The sequence below is a fragment of the Vulpes vulpes genome, chromosome 5 (genome assembly GCF_048418805.1).
Source record: "Vulpes vulpes isolate BD-2025 chromosome 5, VulVul3, whole genome shotgun sequence".
NCBI classification, from domain to species: domain Eukaryota; kingdom Metazoa; phylum Chordata; class Mammalia; order Carnivora; family Canidae; genus Vulpes; species Vulpes vulpes.
This window is the reverse complement of record NC_132784.1, coordinates 83,879,745-83,906,205: the sequence shown is the minus strand read 5'-3', so window position 1 is coordinate 83,906,205 and position 26,461 is coordinate 83,879,745. Positions and strand designations below refer to the sequence as shown.

Genomic DNA, 26,461 nt, shown 5'->3' with positions numbered 1-26,461 from the left:
GGCCTAAGTAATGGGAATTGTGCAGGAGTGGCGCCTTATTCAGCTTCTGTCTGACTTCACGATGGAGTGAATCCAACTGATCCTTCTATTACCAACTGTGTGACTCTAGGCGGGTTAGACACATTCTAAACATTTTGACCTGAATGGATTGATCATAGACTCAACGTCTTAGGGTTGCTGTGAGAACTGGGTGATATTGGAACTAACACTTACAAAGCATTTCTCATGTGCTGGGACCTATCTAAATACTTTCTATGAACCACTATTATCATTGTTATTATTTTGTGGTTGCCATTAATTACCATTACAATTATCAATGCAATCCATATTTTTTGTTTCTCTGTGTTCATGGACTCTTCTTTAAGAAGCGTACAAGGCCCTCTGATTCACCAAGAAAGAGAAAAACCCTTAATTTCAGTATGATTTTCATATCCCCATTCCTTACAAATTTCTTTAAAACATTTTTTTCAGTCTGAAAATCTAAACAGAAAGTAAAACTTTACATAATTTCACCACTATAGAAACACAAAGTGAGAAGTGCGATCTCTGCTCACTCTTTCAGTTCTCCTCCCTGTTAACTCTCTGACACCATCCATCCATCCATCCATCCGTCCAATCACGTATCCATCCATCATTCATCCATCCATCCATTCTTTCACTCCATAAATATTTTTTGAATCCCTCTTCTATGCCAATAGCAATTTTAGGTCCTGGTGATATAAGGGTGAATAAGACAGAGAAAAATTCAGTCCCTCATGGAGCCTACGTTCTATTGAAAGGAAAAGAGAGAAAGAATAAAAGGAGAATAAAGAAAAGAGGGAAAGAATAAATAAGAATTCAGACAGGAATCAGTGCTACAAAGTCAGTAACCAGGACAGGGGGGCAGAGAGTGATGGGGGATGCAAAGTATGGATTAGACTCTTTCCAGAGGATCCAGGAGGGCTGTCTAGGGAAGCGACTTTTAACGATGACCTGAAGAATGAAAAGAGAAGAAAATAATTTGTTCCAACTGGGTGACGGGCACTGCGGTGAGCTCTTGACGGGATGAGCACTGGGTGTTATTCTATATGTTGGCAAATTGAACACCAATAAAAAATAAATTTATAAAAATAAAAAAAAAAGAATGAAAAGAGGTAACTCTGTGAAGAACTCACAGGAGAATTTTCCAGAGGGAGGAAATAGCAAGTGAAGGGTTTTCGGGGGTCAGAATGGAGATCTAGAGTAGCCACAATGTGATTGGTTGGTGAGGGGAGTGGAAGGCTGTGGAGTTGGGAGAGGAGGGCAGGAAGATGACCCCATAGGCCCTTGCAGGCTACGGTGATGAGTTGGGGTGTGTTTACTTGCTAAAGGAAGTCCCTGGGGGGCTACAAGCTTGGAGGCTCTACATGTTCATTTTCCCTCTATCCTGATTAAAAGTTCTAATCCACACATAGTAACTCTCAGCAAAGTCACTCCTTGGATAACCAGAACACCTGTCTCTAAGTGGACTGGGAAAAATGGAGATTTGTGTTACGTTTTGAGCCTGAATACAGATAACACCTTTAGGTAACTCTTAGAATGTACATTTAGCTCTTTATTGGACAGACTCTTCCATTTATTAGTTCTCATGGGGTCTGTCCCAAACTGGCAGACTAGTATTGCTATTGGAAACCAATAGCAGTGAGGGATGCAACCAGAGTGACTTAGGCAAGACTGAGAAAGTCCCTCCACTAATCTCCATCTACGTGTCTGATCTACCATCTGTCCCGTGGCTAAATGTCCTGAATTAATTACTTTAATGAGTTAAGACAAAAAGCCTTGAATCCGTTGGAGCTAACTAAAGGGTTTCTAAATGCTAAACAAGTAATATCTGCATTTCTTTGGTTATAGAGCACATTTTATCCCTTGAAACATTGGTTTCCAAACACATCAGAATTACCTGGACAACTTGTTTAAAATATAAATGCCCCCAGGTCAGCTCCAGGAAATTCTAACTCAATAGATACGTGGTGGGCCCAGGGAATCCACGTTGTTACCAGCTAGGCCAGGTTGATTCTGAAGCTGGTGTCTGTGGATGCCCAGGGACAGTGAGGTCTGGGTATGTTAAATTCTGTGTACCAGTTTGTTTGTGGAGTAGGGAGCAGTCTTGGGAAAGGCATCTCGGTGGGAATCCGAAGATGACAAGGACAGAGGTACAGAGTGGATGGAGGCAAGAAAGGATGATGCCAGGACTGGCCTTGCAAGTAACGTTGACATCAGTACCCAGGGCTGCGGATACAAGCAGCCCAAAGGCAGTGTGGAAGGCATTCTCTCTCCCCACTCTGCAGTCATGTCTTTCATTTAGAAACTGGTCCAATAATTACTGGACACCATTTGGCTTCAGAATCTTGCTGGAGCCCCCAGTCTCTTCATGCAGTGCGGTTTATGGCTTCGATTGTTTGTTTCATCTCAGAAGCTTTACATGGTGACCTTGAATCCTGGGCATTTGCCCTTTCCTTTCCATGGAGTGTCATTTTCAATGATAATTACATAGAGACCCAGGAACTCAGAAGCTCCAGCTTTTGAGTAGAAGCTTAAGCCACTCATTTTGAAAACAAGTGCAGAGAAGGAAGTAATGGCCCTAAAAGATGCCACAGAGGACAAAGTCTCTTTCCTTGCCCTAATTAATGCTCACTCTAGTCTGGAGACCTAGGTGTTTGGGTTAACTAGGGCCCCTGCTTGCCATATTTATTTACCCTAACACTCTACCTTCTGGCCTTTGAGTAACACTCTCCATTGACTGTAGGAACTCTCGTTTCTCCCAGTGAGCTGAGTGCTCTGGAGGTAACCTGTTTCCTCTCTCTGATCCATTTGGCTCTGGCTCAGGTATGTTCTCCAGAGTGACTGTATGGCTGGTCTTGCTTGGAAAAGAGCCTTGAAAACACTTTCTCTTCATTCTGCAAATTGCTTATCCCAGAAGAGCAGGAAAATTGAATGGCTCATGTTTGTGTTTTTCTGGACATCTTTAAAGGATGATTGGTGCTTGGGAGTGAACTGATCTCTTGGTTTATGAAGACAAATGCTTGTTGGCTATATTGGAAAGTGCATTGTGCTCAGTTACTTACAACCCCCTGGGACAAAGACTTGGCCCCTCAGACTACCCCACTGATCTAGGAGATGCTGTGACCATGGACACACCAGGAGAGTGTAAAATGGCAAGAAAGCCAAGGGTTTGAGGACATAGCTCCCTTATGTCTGCAGAAACGGCCCTCAGATATTGCCAGCCTTTATCCCAGGGAAGATGTGGAGGGTACAGGCTGGATACTCACCAAGGAAGAGAGCAGCTATTCTATGGTTTTCACTAAGTATGGACAATTATAAATCAGTTCTTTCAGAAGGTTCCTCTTGACAAAATATTTTGCTCATAAAACCCTCTGCCATTGGGTGGCAGTAGTCTGTGAACTGGTTTAGAAAGCCTTGTTAACTCAGACTTGACTCTTTAAACACGGTGGGGGAGAGGACATGGTGTACATGTGTGAACACAAAACATGCAAAGGATTCCTTGGTCAGCAGTCAGAATGGTGCTGACAGGGACGGGGATGGGATTTTGACATGACACGCATACGCATGCTCGAAAATGCAATCCTTGCAGCCATCTCATGAGGTTGGAGTTAGCCTAAGCCTTGACTTGCACATCTATAAAATGGGAATAAGTCACTAACCCGGGTCATGTAACTGGTAAGTGATCAGACAAGCTCTGTGTCTTATGTAATTGTGTATATAATTCTCATCTACCCACATCTTTTCTTTATCCAGGAAAGGGCTTGCTTCAGGCACAATTGCAAAAAAACAAAACAAAAAAACCACAAAAAAACACCCCCCCCAAAAAAATACCCCACCAAATCTGGCTTGGTGTCTATCTCTGTTTCCTGACTCCTTCCTCAAGCTGGGGGCCTTATCTTGGGATGTCATTTCCCCCAGTCTTTTTCTCAAATAAGTTCATAGGGATGCCTGGGTGGCTCAGGTCATGATCTCGGGGTCTTGGGGTCGAGTCCAACGTTGGGCTCCCCACAGGGAGCCTGCTTCTCCCTCTGCCTATGTCTCTGCCTCTATCTCTGTGTCTCTCATGAATAAATAAATAAAATCTTTTAAAAAGTCAAATAAGTTCATAATTCTTACTAAGGGATCAACTTTCCCACAGACATTTTCATTTCAGTCAGAAGGTGTCGCAGGCTGAGCAAGTTTCTGCTCCAACACTAGAAGATTGGGCAATAGAAAAAGGATGTTGCCCAACATGGGAAAAATACACTCAAGATGAGAGAGCGTGGTTAGCGTACTGAAGAGTGAGGACAACAGTAAATCGTTTCCAAGTTCCCCATCAAACAATAATAAGATAGACATATAAAATAAGATACTACATAGAATAAATTGGTACATGGTAGACTGTCGGCTTATCTACAAAGAGCAACAATTGCTCATTAAAGAAAGTGGTCTGGCTGGGTAAGGGAAAAACAACCCTTGGAGTGTCACCGGCCCTGAGATTGTTCTCCTCCTGTTTCCTGGTTTTGTGGTCTTGGACTGGTTATTTGACTTTTCTGAACCTCAATTTCCTCGTTTGCCAAATAAGAACAATGATACCTTGATTTCAGGGTTGTGGTAAAAATTAGATGAGGCGATATGTGCAGAGCTCTTACTGTAGTGCTTGAGACACGGGGCATGGTGGCCAGCACTCCTGTTACAGTAAGTATGGAAAAAAACACTTTCAGACTTAGAAGTAATAAAACCACCTTTCTTTAAATGTAGCCCCCAGCTCAGTTTTCTTGTTTTGGCAGGTGTGTGTGTATGCGTGTGTGTGTGTGTGTGTGTGTCTGTCTCATATTTTAATAAACTTTCTATCTTCCAAGGCAAATACAAAGCAAATTTAGAAACACCAGCTTCCAGCTTGGTGAAACTCTTAATGAGCTTTCTGGGAAGCTCACAGTGGATTCCCAGTTTTCAAGTTGGGGGAACAGGGAAACCAAACAAAATTCTCAAAGAATCTATGCCTCTCAAGCTTGGTGCTTACCTGGGAGATGATAAAGCTAGTGTCTGTTACTCCTAAAAATCACCTGGGCAACAGAGCTCACCTTTGGAGTTTCCAGCAGAACAGGGGCCTCCACATCCATTGAACAGATTTCAGATCGTGCTGGTAAGTCTGAAGTAAAATATAGCAACTGTCGAATCTCATGGACTTCCTCCAAGCAAAACTCTTTGTACAGAAAAAGCAAAGGGCTTTCCTCAGGGTGTGGTACATGTAAAGCCCAGATATAAGCTGTGAATTCCATAAGGATCTCTTCAATGTTTTTTTTTTCTTTTATGTTTTTCAGGTACTCTCCCCTGGGTATTGCCTGCCTAATTTGTGGAAAGATCATTGCAATCAAGGACTTAGAAGTGGTTGCTAGGCAACTGGGGATGTACATGATCACGGTGATTGTGGGCCTCATCATCCATGGGGGCATCTTTCTCCCCTTGATTTACTTTCTAGTCACCAGGAAAAACCCTTTCTCCTTTTTCGCTGGCATTTTCCAAGCTTGGATCACTGCCCTGGGTACCGCTTCCAGGTAGAGAATACAAGAAATCACCTTTCTTTCTTTCTGCTCATTCCTTTCCCATCCTGCCACTTCCTCTTTGCAAAAGGCTTTCATCACAAAGTTCAATGAGAACATGTTTCACATATTATTAAAATATTCTGAAAAAGGTGGCAAATGCTTTGTATTTCTGGCTCCTAGGATCTTAGAAGCTTTCTGATGAACATTTTTGCTGATATGCAACCATCCTGGAAACATTTCATATTAATTTCCCAAACAGATGCACGCTGTTAATCTGCATGCCTAACTTGCCACATGTTGTGTTGGTTTAGTTTTAAATGTTTTCCCAAAAGGATGTAGCAGGATGTTAAGCTATTTAAGAATTTCTCCCACCTGTGATTTGAAAAATGCTATCACAAAATATCACTTCATTGGAGTTATTTCTCAAAAGTAGAAAAAAATGGGCTTTTGTTTGGTAAACATATTAGGTGAGATTAAAAAAAAAAAGAAGAAGAAGAAACAAACACACCAGAAGTCAGTCAAGTCTGTGATCTCTGCATGAACCCCTCATGGACCATTCTTCCCCACTGATTTTGAGAAAATTGGGTTGGCATTGGTTGAACTTGACATTGAGAGTCTGTTCCTTCTTCATTAACTAAGCTCCCGGGCATTTGAAGCCAATGAGGATTCCAGAGATATGTAGAGAAAAAAAGAATATATAATTTTGGATATCTTGGACTGAATTAAGCAAAAACAAACAAAAACAAATACCTAAGAAACACCTGGCTATTTAGAATTTCAAAGACTGAAGAGTTTTATTGTCTTAGCCTGTACTAGTCATTGGTATTTTTGCACAAAGCTAAGACTGAGATCATGAAGCCAGTGGCTGAGAGGCAAGCACACTCTGCAGCCCCTATCTCAGCATTGTCTCGAGTCACAGGTTGGCAAGTCCTTGTTGTCGAGCCTGTGACCATGCATTGCCAGTGAAATGGCCACAGCGTGACAGCCGTTCCAAGGCTACTTACTCAGCAGGCAGTCAGGTTTTCCTTAAGTGGCCCGACAGGATGATAATGGTGACCACCTGAGAACCCAAATTTGTATTTCCATTTTACCAATCAATGAGATTTTGGTACTCGTAGAATGTGGGATTTCAGAAGATGCTAAAAAAATATCTAACTCCGAGGGTCAAGATTCTGTGTTCAGTTTCCCAAGATGAAGGGAAACACCTTGAAGTTGCCTTTTTCCTTCTTGGTTTTATATATTTTATATGGCTATGTATTTCTAAACATAAAGATCCCTTCTCTTTGGAGAAAACGTCTTCCCCACCCCCCCCAAAACAATCATGGTTCATTTTACATTTGTTTTCTGGTTATGAATGTGGTATTTACTCATCATGAAAAAGTTCAGACAGTAAAGTTTTGAAGAAAAAAATGAACATCACCAGTTATTCTATTGCCCAGAGATAATTAATAGTAACCCTTTCAGTGAATCTTAACAGTTACATATTTTTTCCAGTTTTTACTACATGTAGATGTTGTAAACTTCTATTTTTCACTGGTCAACATATCATAAAAGTTCTATCAATATAGATCTTCCTACTGTTCTTAAATAGCATAATACTACACTGTGGGTGCTGCAGTACAACCCCACCTCCACCCTGTGGTGTACAGTTAAGACGTGTCTGTTAAGCAGGGTGGGACCAGCATCCTTCTTTTTTTTTAAATACATTTTTTTAAAGATTTTATTTATTTATTCATGAGAGACACAGAGAGAGGGGCACAGACATAGGCAGAGGGAGAAGTAGGCTCCATGCAGGGAGCCTGATGTGGGAATGGATCCGGGGTCTCAAGGATCACGCCCTGGAGGCACTAAACCACTGAGCCACCCGGGCTGCCCAGCATCCTTCTAAATACATCTTGGCAAGCTTGTCTGATGATCCCCTCAGGCTAAAATTACAGAAGTGAAATTTCTGAATCCAATGGTAAACACACCAACTGTTTTAAAAACATGGCACCAGATTGCTGCTCAGAAAATTCGTTAGTGTATGTCCTCACTAACTGGGTGTGAGAGTGTGCCTTTTCCCACCTACTCACCAGCCCTGGATATTATCAGTCACTTTAATACTTTCCAATCTTACTGGTGAAAAATGATCTCATTGATTTTGCATTTCTTTGATCACTAGTGAGGGGAAACATCTCTTGGTATTTTTATTGATCATCCTCCCCCACCTCCCCCACCCTGCAAATTGTTTGTGATGGTCCTTTCCTGTTGGGGGAATTCATCCATTCTTGATTGGCCTTTAGCTGTCTTCATGTATAAAAATATTAACTCATGTGTCACATGTTGCAAATGATGTTCCTCTCCACCTGACACTTGTCTTGAAAAATTTGTCCGCCTGACATATGATGTTCCTTTCCACCTGACACTTGTCTAAAAACTTTGCTATGCTTTGCACCCTGAGTTTTTAATTTCCATATTATTGAAGTTGTCAGTGATTTCATTTAGTATTTAGAACTTTGATTTTTTCCCCCCTCAGGAACCGCACCACCAAAACCTATAAAATATTACTTTATATTTTCTTCCAATATCTTTGTGGTTTTGATCTTTAAGTCTTTCAAAAATATCATTATCTCTCCTTTGAATGACTGGACAGTTATGCCAGCATGTTTATAAGACAAGGTAAATCCTAAAGGCATATGGATGGCCCAAGTTCATATTTAAATCAGACAAATGCTTGGGTTGTTTGGCCAAGGCCACAGAACTAGACCCATTTCTCCTGATTACCCTGTATTTCAAGTGACTTTAGTCTTTGGTTAAAATGTGGCTTTTGCCTGGATGTGGAATTTCTTAAAAAAAAAAAAAAAAAAAAAAAAAAACACGTAAAAAAAATGTGGCATGAGTCATACACTAAGAACTAGCTCTGCCATTATGACCAGAGGGAAAAAACACAAAGCCCCAGTATAGCCAGCTAAATATACTTTCTACCTCTTTAGACCTTGGACGAAAGGGGAAGTGGGAGAGGTTGACTCCCTTTTCTCAACAGGCTGGTGTCAGGGAGGATTGATGGAGGGCATGGACTGGGACTCACCTCTCTGCATCCTGCAGACATCAGTTGAAACTCCTCTGGAAAAAAAAAAAAAGAAGGCTATCAAGTATCTACTAGTTATTATTAGCAATTTTGAAAACTGTCATATGGTCCCTGAGGCAGGAGCAAAAAAACAATGTCAGAATGTTGGAACGGGAGGAAAGAGTTAAAATTCTCAAGTACCAGTTTGGATTGATTGGGTATATATGGATTTTTAAGACACAAAGCCTGTCCAGTAAAGAAAGTGAGAATATTTTCATGACTTACCAACTATTTTCTCCAATCTATTTGTCTGAAGTCCTCTTGATGACGTTTTGGGAAAATTGATACAATAATAAAAATTAACATATTCCAGTCCTCCTAGAAGTCCTCCCCTTAGATTCATACATTTAGAATCCCAGCCACCAACTACAGCTGTCATTTCAGACTAGTCATGGTGTCCTGGCAACCCTTCAAAGGGGTCCTAAGAAAGGGTGGGGTGGGGGTGGGGTCTCATTAAAACAGCTGGGACAGCCAACAGGTATAATGACCCCAACTTTTCTCCCTGGGCTTATAAGGTTTTAGTAAGGAGAGGTCTCTAAACATTCATTTCCTCTTCTTACGTGAGACCAAGGAGAAGGCATGAGACCCCTGAGCTGAAATCACAAAGAATGTTCCCATAAGAGGACTCTGGCTTCCATAAGGTTGTTACTGGGAGCCCGTGGGCCAGTGGTTTAATAAGATGCAGACTTAGCTGACCCTCATTTTAGAGCTTCTGGTTTCTGTTTCTGAGTAGGCCCTGGAATCTGCGTTCTATTTAGCTTCTCTGAAGCTGATGGCTCTCTCCCACTCTCTGGGAAACTGAGACCTCTGGCAGGTGTCTGTGTTAAGCTTGGCAGGAGCCCTAATTCTGACCAGTAGAAGGAGGGAACTTGACTAAGACTGTCAGTGCATGGTTGGAAAAGGTATGTCTGCATCTCATTCACTTTGCTAATGTTTGAATAGATAAAAAAAAAAAAAAGCCCCCAAAAACAAACAAACAAACAACCAAACCCCAAAGAGAATGGACCACAAAACATTCACATGGCAGTTTGGGTGTTCTGCATTTCTTCCCATATTACTTAAATTTTGAAGCAAATCCACCTACTTTCCCATGTGCCTCTCTCCACATGGAAATAATATTTTGGCTGTCAGTAACCCTTATCCTTGAAGATCTCTTAATTTAGAAGACACTTGAACATGTCAGGGGTTCTGGCCCTTGAGGCTGGGTCATGGGGTCATGAATTCCTCTCCCAGGCCTGGGATGAGCGGTGGTGGAATCACTTCATCTTTACTGGGTCTTTGCTTAGCTACAGAGCACATGCTTTTTGCCCTATGCCGTTGCAAGACTGTACAGTTGGCCAATGATCATGTATCAGGGAGTAGACTGTCTCTGAGGGTCCCTAGTGAATTGCTAGAAGCTCAGGTTCAGGCTAAATGGTGTTTAACATGTTTGTCCAGCGTTCTCAAAATTAGTTCAGGGCAATTCCCAGAGGCTGGATGCAGCCCATGTAGTCATCTTGTTGGAAAGTGTTCCTAGCATGAAATTATGGGTCATTCAAAAATTCCTCATTCCATTTCACTGTTGACAGCTTATTGTTTTCTGACACATTTCTTCTTTTTTTGCAGCTCAATTAATGTGGTCAATCAGATGGTCTTTAATATTTAATCCAAGAGGGAAACACTGATCAAAGGAAAAAGAATTTGAAGCTCTAAGTTGATCTCAAAAACCAGGACCAGCAAAAAGAGCTTGCAGCCTATGAGCATCTTAATAAGATTGAATTTGAAACTCTAAACAGCTGGTCTTTAATTTGGCTCCAGACACTGCTTTCTGCAGGTCACGCTGCTTGATTGGAACAAAAGAACAAACATTTTGTGGTGGCATTCCAGATTGTGTTTTGTCCTGCTTCTCTAAAGTGGACATGAACTGGTCCCTTCCTTTCTCTCTTTGTTCCTTAGTGCCGGAACTTTGCCTGTCACTTTCCGTTGCCTGGAAGAAAATCTGGGGATTGATAAGCGCGTGACCAGATTTGTCCTCCCAGTCGGAGCAACCATCAACATGGACGGTACAGCCCTTTATGAAGCAGTGGCCGCCATCTTTATTGCCCAAATGAACGGTGTTATCCTGGACGGGGGCCAGATTGTGACTGTGAGGTGAGTGGAGTGTGGGTGGGGGGAGCATGGAAATGACTTTTCGCCCTGCCCCCTTTCATACTAACTCCATTTGACGGGGCCATTTGAATTTCAGTTTCCCTCGTGGAAGAATGATGAAGGAAATAACACAGAAGAGGAGCTATTGGCAGTCTCATAGGGAAAATATTATGACAGGAAAGAAGCAGGCTCATACTTAGGCCTGTTTGTAGCGCACATGTGAAATTGCTTTGGAAATTTGTTATTATTTGATTTTTTTTTTAAACAATCCTGTGATGTTGCAAGGCAGTTATGTCTATGCCCATTTAATAGATGAGAAAGCACAGGCTTCAAGGGCAGGGTAGTTTGTCCAAGGCTCCATCATTAATAATGAGCCAGGAGGGCTGTAACTGGGGACCATGTCGGCTGACTCTGGATCCACTTTTCCTTTCATTAAAATATGTTCCCTTCAGCATTTTCAGAGGATGATGGCAGAAATGATGAAATGCTGGGAGAGATTTCTCAATACAACATAAACCATTTTATTACAAATAAATCATGAGTATAGATCCACATGTCTTACTAAATCTATTTTTACCATATGTATTTGTTCTTTAAGAAATTCAGGAAGAACATTTTCCTAAGAGGTCATTAAAAACACATTACTTCTCTGTAAACTTAAAGATCACACCTACTTGCATATATTAATTTATCTAAGCCTTACAACCACCCTATGAGGTATGTACTTGTCTTAGCTCAGGCTGCTGTAACAGAATATCATAGACTGGGGCGGGGCGGCAGGGGGGCTCGAACAACAGACAATGATTTCTCATGGTTCTGGAGGCTGGGAAGACCAAGACAAAGGTAATTGGCAAATTCAGTTCCTGGTGACTGTCCTCTTCCTGGCTAGCGTATGACTGCCCTTCTTGCTGTTTGCTCACCTGGCCTTTTCTTGGCATGTGGGGGGAGAGAGAGAGAGAGAGAGAGAGAGAGATTCCAAGCTCTTGTATGTCTCCTCTGATAAGAGCACTAATCCCTCATGACCCCCCCAGAAAGGCCCTGTCTCCAAACACCAACCATCACATTGGAAATTGGGACTTCAACAAATGGATTTGGTGCAGGGGACACAGCTCAGTCTATAACAGTACTTTGGGAGGGTGGGGAGGAGCTCAGTTTCCTCGTTGGTATATTGGGGACAATAATTATACATTCTAGGGGGTTGAGAGCATTGTACCTGGGACATAGTCACCTGTCAATAAATGCTAGCTACTAGCATTATTGCTATTACTGATCGTCAGTGAAATACAATACTTCTAGAATGTGAAAGAAAAACGTGACAGTGATGTATTGAGTGCCATGATGTTACTCAGGGGGAAATGTGCTTCAGATCTGGGTACCACGCCTTCTAAATCGCATCACATCATCACAGGATGCATGAGAGACTGCCAATCTCTCTTGCTTTAAAACACAGAGACAAAAAAAGAAAAGAAAAAAGAACCTTTCCAAAACAAGTATCACCAGGTCCATATAGAGTCACTGGTGAATTCTACCAAAAGTTAAAACAAAACAAAACAAAACAAAAAACCTCAGAGACGAACAAAAGATGAAGCCCCCACTTTTGAAGCCAAACAAGATGATTTCTGGTCACTGAATTCTTGACCCTGAGGCCAACAACATTTCCCATTGAGTTCACATCATTAGATGAAAACTTAAGAGATGGAGGGTGGACTGGTGACCCATGATCGGAATTACTTAATTCAATTGTCAATGTTGGAGGGATTGGGTTCGGAGTGGGGGGGTGGGGGGCAGCATCAGGGGCTGGCACGGCATCGCAGTCAAGCGGATGAGTGTTCCAATCCCAGCAGACTGTGGTCAAGCTGTTTGACCCAAAGTTTCTCCATCTGCCCAATTTGTGGTTTCCCCTGTGGAAAGCAGATCCTGCCATATGTACCTTGCAGGGTTACTGTGAGGCTCTGCTGTGACCATGTGTGTATAACACTCTGTACTGCATCCAAGAACCAGCCCTAGAGAAGTGAGCCAGGGAGTGGAAGGACAGGAAAAGTGGAAAGGGATAGAGAGGTGGGGAGGAGATCACTGTCCCTAAGAAGCCATTGCAGGATATAGAATGCCCCGGACACTCCGCCCATGGTAGGGTGAGGGGATTAATTGGGATGGACAAGCAATGAGGGGACCACCATTGGGCCCCCCAATATACAGGAAGAATTCTCTGTATAGGGTTTTGTCTCAGCCCAGGGGGGACCAGACCATGTGGCCACAGTGCAAAGGGATGTGTAAGAATGACTCATAACAGAAGCAACTGGTGTTGTAAATAAAACGGCTGAGGCCGTGACCGTTGGAACTTGGGAAGTCCCCCTTTCCTGGTGTTCTATCCATGTCAGGGAAATGGCTGAGAATTCCCACCTTCTAACTCTTGGGGCTTTAGGGAAGTTTTTATTGCAAAGCAGCCTCACCCTGCCCAGATTTCCCGATAAGAATAACAATTCACATTTATTTGGGGGGTTGCAATATGCCCAGCTTTGTATTATTAGCTTTTTATTTATTAGCTCTTGATGATCCTTTCTTAAAGATAAGGAAATCATGGCACAAAGAAGTTAAGTAAGTTGCTCAGAATTATGTGGTTAATAAGTGACAGAGCTGGGATTTGAATCCAGCTTGTTCCATTCCGTAATCTTCATTGATACCCACTATATACTATTACCTCCTATGACCCAGAAGGATCCAAGGAAAATGGAGTTCTTTAAGCTTTGACAGCAGCTCCACATTGAGGGGGCAGGGGAATAGCGCAGATGGGGAGGTGTCTGTATGGTGACAGGCCTCAATCTGGAGTGTTGGCAGTGTGGAAAGACCAGTGCAAACCACAAAACCTCCTAGAGCCTTCCTTTCCTCGTATGTAAGATTAGGCAAATTCAGGTCCCTCCCAACTGTAAGACCCAGGTTTCTGGGCTTGGTCACAGCGATGGTCTGGGCTCAGTTAAACCAGTCTGGGAGCCCAACTCTTAGTTTAGAGCTGGCGGACCTACTCTAGAAACTCCAGAATTGTCTACCTGCAAGTAAAGACCCCCCTTTTTTCTTCACAGCACTCACAAAAGCAAGTTGGGAATCTATATTTTCAGAAGCATCTTTCCCTTTAGAAATGACTTTTTATAAATGGCATCAAAAAAGAGGAGAAAAAGTGACTGTCCTTTCTTTGCTGGACCACAGAGACCCCCCCGGTGTCTAGACAGGTCATTTGAACCCTAGATGAAGCCCTCTTCTAGAGACAACTTCAAAATGGTGCTGGGTGTGCCCTTGGCCTTGCAAATGATGAAGGGCTTCAGAAAGAAAGTCTCCTGTTATTTCATTATCTTTCCTTGGCGCCTTCTTTCTGAATAATGTATTTTCCAGTCCATGGTGAAATGTCCAGGCGTCTGAAACTTAATGTCATTTGGAATCTGTTGATTTGTTCCCCCGATGTCCACTCAATCGGGTCTGGTTATTTGCTCTTCTGAGTTCTCATGTTAACATTGGCAGTGGCCTCCTCAGACTCTTGCCACGGAGTCCAGATGTCTCTGGGGCTCACAGAGACATAAAGGCGTAAGCAGAAATGAATGCAGCGGTATTCCCAGGGGAGGATTAGGGTGATTTGTTTTCCTTCTTTATTATTTCCTTGCCTGCTTGAGAGCCACGCTTACCTTAGTGGAGCCCTGTGATATATTAGGCTAATTGGCTATCCTGCTGAGGATAAGGCTCCAGTCCATGAATTTACAAACTTCCATCACCACCGAGTAGAATCCAGAGAGACCCTAATTCCTGGGTCTCGGCACTCTAGAGTTCTCTATCCTTTGAGAAACAAAAGAAATTTTATGACTGCCGGGAAAATTGGAGCTTAAAGTTGCCTGCCAGGGATGGTTTGGCCAAGTCCTCTTTCTTTTCCCATGACCTGGTCTTCTCTGTTCTCTCAGCCTCACGGCCACGCTGGCGAGCGTCGGTGCGGCCAGTATCCCCAGCGCGGGCCTCGTCACCATGCTCCTCATCCTGACGGCTGTGGGCCTGCCAACGGAGGACATCAGCCTGCTGGTGGCTGTGGACTGGCTGCTGTAAGTGCTTGCAGACAGGGCTCTGCTGGGGATGTGAGTACTGCCTCCCAGGGGCCCCCGAGATGCAAGGTTGCAGCCAACCTCTTAGCAAATCCCCATGACAGCTTCTTCCCTCCCTCCCTCCCTTCTTCCTGCTAACATTTACTGAGCGCCTAATTGGGAATCGAAGACGAGAAAGGAATCCTGGGTTCTCACAGTCTAGTGGAGGCATCAGATAAATTACAGCACAAAGTTAGAAGCCTAGCAATAAGGAACGTGCTACTGATGCACCAGAGGATCTCCGTACATTATGCTAATGAACGAAGCACAGTGGAGTGTGCGCTGTATGATCCCGTTTATATGGGATCTAGGAAAAGCAATATAATCTTAGCAACAGGAAGAGATCAGTGGTTGCCTAGGCCTGAACGGGGTGAAGAGACTAATTGGGAAGGGGCACAAGGAAATCCTTCGGGGTGGTGGAAAGCATACCATAGGCACAGGTATGCACGGGTGTCTACATTTGTCAAAACGTACATGGGTACATTGTGTTGTATATAAATTATACTTCGGTAAAGTAGATTAAGAAATTGCACACACAGGGGCAACTGGGTGGTGCAGACGGTTGAGCATCCGATTCTAGATGTCAGCCCAGGTCATGATTTCAGGGTCCTGAGACTGAGCCCCGAGTCAGGCTCCATGCTCAGCGGGGAGGCTGCTTGAGAGTCCCTCCTTCTCCCTCTGCTCCTCCCCCTGCTCACACACATGCTCACTCTCTCTCCAAAATAAATGAATAAGTCTTTTAAAAACTAGCACACACATAGGGGATGTGCTAGACATCCAGTCTAGGATGGAAGGGCAGAATGGAGGAATCAGGGAATAATGAACATGGCTACTGAGTTTGAGTGGGCACCATGTGTCAGCCACTCCACCAAGCATTTTGCATCTTCCACTCTCTAACAACCCTGAAGGTTTGACATTAGCACTCTTAGTGTATAAATGAGGAAGCTAAGGTGTAGGGAGGTGAAATGACTTGAGAGTGAACTGAGATTTGACTCCAGTTTGGCTTGATTTGGGAGACCACTACATTCTCCATCATTGGCCATCTTCAAGCTTCTAAAGGCAGTGATAGTTGAGCCCAGTCATAACTGGTAGGTAGATACAGGTGGAGGGAAATCGGGGCATTACAATCAAGGCCAAGGCCCACCTGTGCAAAGGCACTGAGGCAGCAAACAGTGTGGGGACCCATCAGTGGTTTAGCAATATCGGAGCACAGGGTAGGAGGCAGGGACTGGTGAAAGGTGGGGCAAATGGATAGTCTGCGCAGCCATGCAGAGAAGTTTGAGCTTGACTGTGTACACATAGCCCGACTACCTTTCCCAGTATGTTTACTAGTGAAGGGCATTTTTCTAAAGTAGGATACTCACTGCCCATTCACAGACGTGGGCAGGCCTAGCCAGATGGCCCCCAGGAGGCAGATGGGAATTGATCCTTGCTACGGGCCCACTCGGCCTCTGAGGTTCTGTGGGGCATACACTGATGCCTCCTGTCCAGTCTTGGAGCTAAGCGACAGGGTCTGGGGATGCTGTTGGGTTCAATGTCGGGGGCACAGAGGTCCAAGGCCAAAGTGCCCACACATTTTTTTTACTTTATTATTATTGTTTAAATAAATTTATTTTTTATTGGTGTTCAATTTTTCAACATACAGAATAACACCCAGTGCTCATCCTGTCAAGTGCCCACCTCAGTGCCCGCCACCCAGTCACCCCCACCTCCCGCCCACCTCCCCTTCCACCACCCCTAGTTCGTTTCCCAGAGTTAGGAGTCTTCCATGTTCTGTCTCCCTTTCTGATATTTCCCACTTATTTTTTCTCTTTTCCCCTTTATTCCCTTTCACTATTTTTTATATTCCCCAAATGAATGAGACCATATAATGTTTGTCCTTCTCCGATTGACTTATTTCACTCAGCATAATACCCTCCAGTTCCATCCATGTCGAAGCAAATGGTGGGTATTTGTCATTTCTAATGGCTGAGGAATATTCCATTGTATACATAGACCACAGCTTCTTTATCCATCATCTTTCGATGGACACCGAGGCTCCTTCCACAGTTTGGCTATTGTGGACATTGCTGCTATAAACATCGGGGTGCTCTACATTGCGGTGGCAATTTTTCTGGTGTCTGTTAGCATAGATTTTAAGAGCAGGAAGCAACTTTAATTAGACTTGAGTTTCCTGCGTCTAAAACAACAGTTCCAAATAATAATAAAATAAAATAAATAAAATAAAATAAAATAAAATAAAATAAAATAAAATAAAATAAAATAAAATAAAATAAAATAAAAAAATAAAATAAAATAAAATAAAATAAAATAAAATAAAAAATAAAATAAAATAAATAAAACAACAGTTCCTTCCCCATACATCTGCCCTTCCAGAGAGAGAAACCTACATGTGCTGAGGGGAAGGACATATGGCAAGCTAGAAGGAAGACTGACCTCTCCATAGAGCTTGGCTCCTGTTAGGGTTTAGGTTAGTATGGAGAGGTGGCTCCCCAGACATAATCTGCACCTCAGGAGGGCTGCAAGCGAAGTTGTGGATCTTCCTGATGGGCTCACTCCTCACCGGAGAAATGGTCCAAAAATACCTTTAGTGGGAAGGTGAAGAGTAAGCGACATGGCCCCTTATCTGTGTCTGCTGGTCTCTGTCAGGGGTTGGGGCTGGGTCCTCTGCGCTAGCTTGGTTGTTCTGGGTGCCTGGGCTGGGACTTCAGGGCAGCCTTCCTGTTCAGACCAGGCCATCGTGGTGGCTGAGATTCGGTTGTGCTTTGTGGGTGGAAATATTGGGAGGGAATGGGATGAAGGAGACAAAGGGGTGGGATAGGCATTGGTGGGAGGAGGACGAAAGGGAAATGAAGGCATTGGCGATAGTTTAAGGTCAGTAGGAGCTCAATAAATGTGTGCTACATTTAACCACAGACTTGCTCTGTGATAACCGGGCTTTTCCACACAGGAAGAGAGACAGAGGAAGCTATTGAACTTAAATCTGCTTCCCCTGTGACTTTTGCTTCCTGAGTCCCCTGCCTCTTGGCTCCTTGAACCCCCCGAAATGGTGTACCCTTGCCTGCTGTGATTATATTACCTAGTCTCTCTTGGGCTTGTTTCTGAGGCCTGAAATCCACCATTGGAGATTTATTTATTTTTTATAAGTTATTATTATAGAGTGCCTCCCCTCATGATCATGCAAATACCTTCCTTTGAGTGAAAAAAAAAAAAAAAAGCACTACTGTCATCTGGAAATGAAGAAAGGGAGCTGATACTTGGTGGATATTACCATGTTCTTTAAATCCGGTAACAATTAATCCCTAGAGAGCTCTTAAGGTGTGTTTCACAGATGAGGAAAATGAAAATTAAAAGGGTTAAGTGTCTTGCCTGGGGCCCAAGAGAGCTTGAGTGGTCAGATCTGGGCCCTTTAGCTCACCTGACAGCCTTCCAACTGAAGACCAAGGAGATCGAGCTGTGGGCAAAAGCGAAGAGGCCCACAATCAGAAAGGTTTTAGGGAAGGCAGACCTATTATGGTCACTCCTGGTTCTGCAGACTAACCAGGGAATTTTGTGTTTGACCTGTTTTTTCTCCTCCTCCCAAGATTAAAACAAAACCACAGAAAAAGCCTAAGTGGAGACAAATGGGGTATAATCAAGGTCTCGGCTACTCTGAGAATTCAAGCCCTCCAGCCCCAGTGGGTCAGCCATTGTGGGTCCTGGTCTTCTTGGCAGTCACTTGCTTCCAAGCCTGTTGGATGAGAGTCATTTCATGAGACATCCAAGACCCTGCCCACTTCTGACCTAAATGCTAGCGAATGGAATAGGAGGGCGGGTCCTCCCATCACCCCACACCAGCACTCACATGTTCATACTTGCGCGGAGAGCAGGGTGTCCTAACTCCAGGCAGAGATGTGCCAGCAGAAGGCAGTTGGCTGAACCCAAAAATGATGATACATGTGGGTTAACTATATTGATGAAACTGTATATGAGAAAACTCAGTCCCAGGCTGGCTCTGGAAAGGGAGGAACAAAGGAAGGGCTGTCCTCTGGTTCCGGGGTCCGATCTCAGGTACAGGGGGCCCGTGTGACCAGAGAAAGGAAAGCACACAGGCAAGAGCCCTGGATCTGAGCTCTGTACTTACTCTTTGTAGAACTTTGAGGAAGTTGCTCTCTGGGCTTGTCATGGGGACAATGGGAATAATAACTCGTCAGCTTCAAAGCAGAGTCCAGACCCAATGCCCTTGGGTGCTCTTATGGTTTTAAGACTAGACTAGGGTTCTGCTGGTGATGGATGTTTGTACACAAATAAGCCTGGATGTTCCTTTTAAGAAGAGAAGAAAAAGCAGAGGTAGAGGATCCTGGGAAAATGTGCGCAGGGTCTGTAGCTAGGTCAGGTCTGCTTTGAATTAGTAATGGTGGCACATTCTTTCTCACCAGCAAGTGGAGCTCTGGAAACATGCTCTCGGTCATGGGCTCCGTGGCTGTTGGGTGCCCATTACGGCGTGAATGGGGTCGGGGGAAGAGTTGACATAGCGGTGCAGGGGGAGGTGGGCTATTCCCTAGTAAAATAGTCAGTAGGGGGAAAGCAGAGAAAAAAGAAAGATGAGGGGATTTTTTTTTTTCTCTCCAGGCAAAGTTTGTAAGCTCCCGTAACTCTAGCAATTTTTCAATTTAAAATCAAAGCCTGCAGTGACATTTAATGTGCCACAGTGTTTGCCAACTGCTGGAGGCTGGCCAGCCTCATTACTGCCCGCCAAGCCTTGGATGCTTTTCAATGGGCAGGCTTGGCTGCTCTGTAAATGTCATGGTGAAAACCAAGATCCTGGGCCCCAAAAAATGCCGAAGTCCTCAAACACCGGATAGGCAGGGCTGGTAAAACCAGAACCTTCCCCAGGGTCCAAGAAGCCCTTTGTGTCAGGAATCCTCAGCAGATATTTATTAGAGACCTCGCTGACAACCCTTCGCTCTCAGAAGAAAACAGGATGGAGTGATAACTGGGAGCTAGTACCAGGAAGAGGTAATAAATAACTGGGTCTGGCCACAGGTGGCAAGAGGAAAACCAAAATAAGGTGAAACTCAAGTGGATCTGTGACCCGTTTATCACATAAGACTGCTGGTGAGATCATTTCTGGGGACACATTTACTAGCTGAGGGATAGAGCTGAACTGGGCCTTACTAGGAAGACCGTAGGGGCCTCTATCCTGTGGGTGAGCTCGGGAGCTCCTGTTAGCATCCCTCCCTGGGGGGAGCACAGCAATGATTCTCAAGCTTGAGCATCTCCTGGAGATTCAGGAGGTCTGGGGTGGGGACCAAGAATTGCCATTGCCAACAAGTTCCCAGGTGATGCTATGATGCAGGCCAGAGACCTCACTTGCAGGAAACATGGATTCTCTAGGGAGGGGGAAATAGGAGGTCCTGTTTGCGGCTATATATGCACCTCGATTCTTCTTCGAGCAGGGCTTGAACTCACAGCCCTGAGATCAAGACCTGAGCTGAAATCAAGAGTCAGATACAACCGACTGAGCCACCCAGGTGCCCTTCGATGCTTTTCTGAACACCAATTGACAGATCACGCATCCAATCAATAAAAATGACGAAAAGGACTCAGGACAGTGTTCTCAGCACTTTACGTGGACCTGTTTGAAAGTTGTTCCCAATTATGAGGCAGCTAGTTATATTATCCCCATTTAACAGTTGAGGAAACTGAGGCTCACTGAAAAGTAACTTGGCCCGATTTAGCAGATATTGAATGACTGAACTGGGATTCAAACCCAGACAATCTGGCTGTCCCCTCGGAGTCCAGGCCCACCATTCTGGGTTCTCATTCTCTAACAAAAGGCACACAACAGCTTGGGTGGTTCAGTGGTTTAGCACCAGCTTTGGCCCAGGGTGTGATCCTGGAGTCCCAGGATTGAGTCCCACGTCAGGCCTGCTTCTCCCTCTGCCTGTGTCTCTGCCTCTCTCTGTGTCTCTCATGAATAAAATCTTTTAAAAATAAATAAATAAATAAAAATAAGGCACACAAATACACACACACATAACTGATTGAAGCCCCACTCCATGTCTGGCGGTCTTAAAAGGCAACCAATTCCTACATCCACCATATCTCTAAGATGCCGGGGGTTTGTTTAAGTCTTTTGCTTTGATTTCTCAGTCTCATAGAATTCTTTCTACATCTTGCCTGACCTCCAGTCCATGTCAGCCTCACATGGGATGTGGCCCTTTCTCCCAAAGTCCTCCCCTCTGCTGCCAAAGTGTTCCTGACTCAAGACAGTGAAATTAGGATCGGGGTGGGGTGGGGGTGGGACTACTGTTCTGCACAGCAAAATCATTTTTTAATGTATCACAAAAGAAATCTGGTAAAGGGGAGAGACAAAGCTCAGGAGACTGATAAGATGGAAAAGAGAGAGATACCCGGGTGGCTCAGTGGTTGAGCATCTGCCTTTGGCTCTGGTCATGATCCCGGGGCCCTGGGATGGAGTCCCATATTGGGCTCCTCCTTGTAAGGAGGCTGCTTCCTCCTCTGCCTCTGTCTCTGCTTCTCTCTTTGTGTATGTCATGAATAAATAAATAAAATCTTTTTTAAAAAGATGAAAAAGAGAAAATGTCCTTTTATCTACAATTGAATCTTGAGTTTTGTTTCACTGAAGTAACCACTGTTAATAATTTCAGGTAGCATGGAAACACAAATTTAATATGAAGCACTCCCTTTCTTTAAAAAAAAAATCCTTTAGTGCCCACCACCCCCTTCCTAGGCCCCGCTCCCTGCCCTGTTTTTCCCTTTGGTCTCTGTCTCTCCTGCCTTGCTGGGCCTCCTTACCTCCATCTCTGCATTTGTCCCCAGCAATCGGGACACCTCTCTTGTTTGTGTATAGGCAAGGTAACTTGGGCTCTCTGTTTCTCCCTCCTCCTCCAACTACACCTTGCCCTGGCCCTAAGTTTTCACCACCAAGACACCCAGCCAGGCATTTGCTGAACAAAAGACAGTTCGTTCTCTTTCTAGAGTTTATCTTCTCTTTAACAATCCATCCCTGCCCCTCCTCCCTCACATACTTTCCCACCCTGCCCATGTCATGACCACATGGTATCAGCACTCAAAGAGCTTATAGTCTAGTAATGGGCAGAGATGAGTTAAAAAAAATCCCAACCGAGTGTCCTAAGTGCAAAAAGAGGAATGCACAAGACTTAAAGAAGCAAAAGAGGCAGTAGTCTACTCCCCTTTTCTCTTAGACTCATGATGATGAGGAGAAGGAGAAGGAGGAGGATGAAGAGCCAACAGGGTTTGTGTCAGGCCCTCTGTCAGGCCTTTTATATGCCGAGTTTGGCAGAGAACCTCTTGATGACAAGCACTCAGGACACATGAGCAGTTACTATCTCCCCAACATGCTTGGAAGGAGGGATTACTCTCCATAGTTTACAAATGAGGACGCTGAGCAGGGAAGGCTAAGTAACTTGCCCTGCTAGAGCCAACACTGCAATCCAGGTTCCCATCCAAAGTTTACACTCTTCACCAACGCTTTGGTGGGCCCTCTTTCCCTTCTTGACCCCATGTGGCTTCAGCCCTTGGATGCTTAGGATGGTGCCAGCCTTCTTAGGCCTGGGGGCTCAGGGGACTCCTCTGCCACACCGTGCACCCTGCACTCCGAGAGGCAGACGCGATGGTTTGTTTCTATAAATGCTAAGTCGAATCACATGATATTGCCAACATTTCGTCTTTGGGAGCTTATAGAAATGGCAATTTCATATGGTTCAACTCAAAGCAAGGAACCAGCTGAATTTTGGGTGACCCTGCTCCCTTGGCTCTGTTATTTCAGAGGCAAGTTCTGAAACAGACAGTTCTAATACCTTCCTGCCAGAGGATTTAGATCAAGAGATAGAAAAGAGAGAGAGCACCTTGGCAATTGCTTTTCTCCCAGGGAACCAGACCAAGTGCCTCGGCGCGAGTAGCTTAGGCAAGCCCCTTTCTCATCTCTGGTTCCTGGTGGCCCCCAAAGCTGTGGCATCTGTGGTGGATCCCATTCAGCGAAAGATTCTGATCCCACCTCTGTCTCCTTTTCACAGTTCTGACACAGTGTCCAGACTCAAGGATAGCATCAAGCACTCTAAAATTCTTTTCACCAAGATCCTTAAAGCTCTTGAGGTCAGCAGGGTTTCCTGAACAGTTAGGACTGGTTGTGAGACGAAATGAAAGTATCTGCCTGTAGAGAAATTTTCCACATACGAACCATAAACTCCCATATCCTACTTTTGTCCAGACTTGGACTTCCCCAGAATTGGTCAGACATTCCCCCAGTGGCCTCAGCAGCAAACCCAAAATTCTACCTCTGTCTCCCTCCATCTTCCCTTTCCTCTCTTCACCTTCTCAGTCAGTTGTCTTGATAAGTTGATTATAAGTAACGTTATCACTTACTCATTCTCTCCCATTTCTACCATAGCAAGCTGGCATCTCTCTCTGTCTCTGGCTTGTAACCATCCTGGCCAGATCAGTATTATGACCTCTTTGTCACTAAAACCAAGGGGCATTTCTTTTTCTTCTCTTACTTGAACTCTATCCAGTAATTGGCATTGTCCACCACACTCTTATTTTTTTTAATTTTTATTTTGCGGATGCTTAATGCCCATGCCCAGTCCATTTAAGGAAATGTTGGTCACCCTTGGGGTCCTAGACAAGACTGTACTTGTCTCACTTTACCTTCCCTCCAAGGATGAAACAAACACTCCTGTGGCATCCACCCATGACCTCTTCAGGTGTCGACTCCTAATTCACTACCTGTAGCCCAGTTGTCAATCCTGATCTTTAGTCCATATACCCTACCACCTGTAGGGCATCCCTACTTTGCTGGATCCCAAATCCCAGACCCAGTATATTAAAGCTGACATGAGAACCCCAGCCTGTTAAGTCCCACACACATGGTGGCACTGTCCACTGGTGCTCAAACCAGAAACCTGAGAGAAACCCTTGCTTCTTTTCTCTTTTATCCTCTATAACCAATCAGTCCTCAAATCCTGTAATTCTGTCTCATAGCCTCTCACCACATCTTCACTAAGTGGATTTTGCTCTTTCTTGCCCTTTACCAGACCATTCTTCATAGTGGAACAAGCATGGTCTTTCTCTTCAGGGGTTCCTCATCACACTTGGGATAGTGCCCTGACTCCCGAGCTTGGCTGATAAGGCCATGCATGATTTGGTCAGTTCTTGCCTTCTGCCTCTCATTACACTCATTTGCCTCCTGAATGCTCTTAGGTGCTCTTATCTCTTCAATTTCACATTATTTATTTCTTCGCTGTAGCTCATTATCTTAGACTTATCCTTAGGAGTTGAGATACTTCTTCTCAAGTCTTTCTTGGGGCCCAAGTGTATATAAAATGTCCTACCTACAAAATCCCCTAGCACTCAACACTTATTCCTAGTAGAACATTTATCTCACTCTATGGGGGGACACAAGTAAAGAGAGTGTGAGTTCTAGGAGGAAGAAGGGCATAAGAAGGGCCTTTTCTTGTTCTTTGTTGCCAGGGCATGGACATAGTGCCCTGCACACACTGGGATGCTTACTTTACATCTGTTGAATGAATGAATGAACTAACAAAGAACTCAGCAAGTGTTAAGAGTCTGTGTTCTCTTCTTACTTCCGCAAAGTTATTTGCTGCTTCTGCAAGCTTTATTATTTTTTTTTCCTGCAATTTTAATGAGTACTTAAGGCATGTCAAATATTTCTCTCATTTTATTTAACCTTCACAATCTCCTGTGAGGTCAGGATTAGCCCCATTCTATATTTCATGCTCAGATGAGAGGTGATCCTCTCAAGGTAAGAGAGTCAAAAGATCTGGGTTAGGGCTCTATCCTTAAGTCCAGGGCCCTTTCCATCTTGATTTTGGAGTCAAACATCAGTATGCTTTGATTCTGCCCACTTCTGTCTTTTAGTCATTCCTGGCCTGGTATCTGTTTCCTCTTGCCAGGGGTCATTTTCAAATTCAAGGAGATCTGAGGGTATGGAAGAGATATCCTTTCCGAAAACGATTCAGTGGCTGCTCTGGAAAGTAGGGATTTGGTGTCAGAGAAGGTCAAGGGTTGAGGAAACAAGAGTTTGTAAACTTATATTACCCATTTGAGTAGCAATGAATTTATTAAACTGAAAAAGCCATTAACCCTTGAGCATAGTATCTTGTACTTTTGCACATATAACGGGGTGATATATGAGTGATGGTTATTCCCAAAAGAGGAAGGAGCCAGCATATAATGAATAGTCACTATGGGTCAGGAACTGGTTTTATCTTCTTGAAATCCTATAAAGTAGGTATTTTGCCTGCATGAGAACAATTCTGACAGAAGAAGTCACACAGATTATATACATTTAGTAAGTGGCTGAGCTAGTTTCAAAATCAGAGCTGTCTGGCTCCCAGGCACTTTGCATCATGAGGCAGACAGTGGATTCTGGAGGCACACTGCCTGTGCTCAAATTTGGTTCTATGACTTTACTAGGATGTGTGACTTTGCGAAGCCACTTAATCTCTCCAGACTTCAGAGTTTTCATTTCTTTTTTTAAAAAAATTTTTTTAAATTTTTATTTATTTATGATAGTCACAGAGAGAGAGAGAGAGGCAGAGACATAGGCAGAGGGAGAAGCAGGCTCCATGCACCGGGAGTCTGATGTGGGATTCGATCCCGGGCCTCCAGGATCACGCCCTGGGCCAAAGGCAGGCGCCAAACCGCTGCGCCACCCAGGGATCCCCAGAGTTTTCATTTCTTAAATGTAGGTCATAATACTTCTTACAGCATTGTGGTGAGAACTAAATAAGGTGATGTCTGTAAAGCATATTCCTATACGCATTAAATGTGATATATCAGCTAGCAGCATCTTCATCACCATTGCCACTACCATTACCTTCGGTCCTTCTACTTACCAATAAGGTAGATTCTCCTGGGTCACGATATAAATGGGTACTCAGAGAATTCTTCTTGAAGACTTGAGCAATCTTTGAAATTTAACAATTGGTCAAGGATGTTGGGTGCAAGACTCAAAAACACATGCCAGCAGGGATTGAAAGTATAGTTGAAAAACAACAAAGTAGATCACAGCTATGTGATGGGCAAAAAACTCAGGTGGTTAGCCGGGAGTGCGACCATAGGAATTGTCCTACAGAATAGGGTTAATGTTTTCAGGGGGAGATAGTAGCTCAACTAGGCATGTTTGGGCATTCTACCTAGGAGCTGCCAAAAACATATTTAAATTGACTTGATAAGATTTATAGTAATATTTAAAGTACACATCATGTAATAACTAATGTTTTGTGAGCTCTTGCTAAATGTCTCAGAGAATTCTGTGCTAAGCACTTTGTTATCTTATTTAATCTTTGCAACAACCCGATGCAGTGGACATTTTTATTATTTTGATTTTACAGATGAAGCAACTAGGGCTCACAGTTAAATGTTAAGTATGGTCAGCGTTGTCCAACAAGCAGATGAGAAAGCTGGCATTAGAAACCAAGTGAGGCTGTCTCCAGAGTCCATATTCTTTCTTAACTATCATCACGTACACCCTCTCACCCCCTCACACTGAGGTTTCTTACTAATCTCGGCTTCAGGTG

At 44.0% G+C, this 26,461-nt stretch overlaps 1 protein-coding gene across 18 annotated transcripts in view; it reads left to right on the top strand.

The window, feature by feature from the left end:
- Positions 1 to 26,461, top strand: part of SLC1A2 (solute carrier family 1 member 2) — a 151,843-nt gene that overhangs the window by 111,162 nt on the left and 14,220 nt on the right. For all 18 annotated transcript variants that reach the window (XR_012001744.1, XR_012001743.1, XM_072759132.1 and 15 more), the window contains 3 exons: positions 5,325 to 5,558; positions 10,588 to 10,782; positions 14,721 to 14,855. Coding sequence is in view for 16 of the 18 variants with exons in the window: in XM_072759132.1 (XP_072615233.1) it covers positions 5,325 to 5,558; positions 10,588 to 10,782; positions 14,721 to 14,855 (564 nt within the window). In the remaining 2 variants the exon portion in view is untranslated. The remainder of the gene's footprint in view (positions 1 to 5,324; positions 5,559 to 10,587; positions 10,783 to 14,720; positions 14,856 to 26,461) is intronic.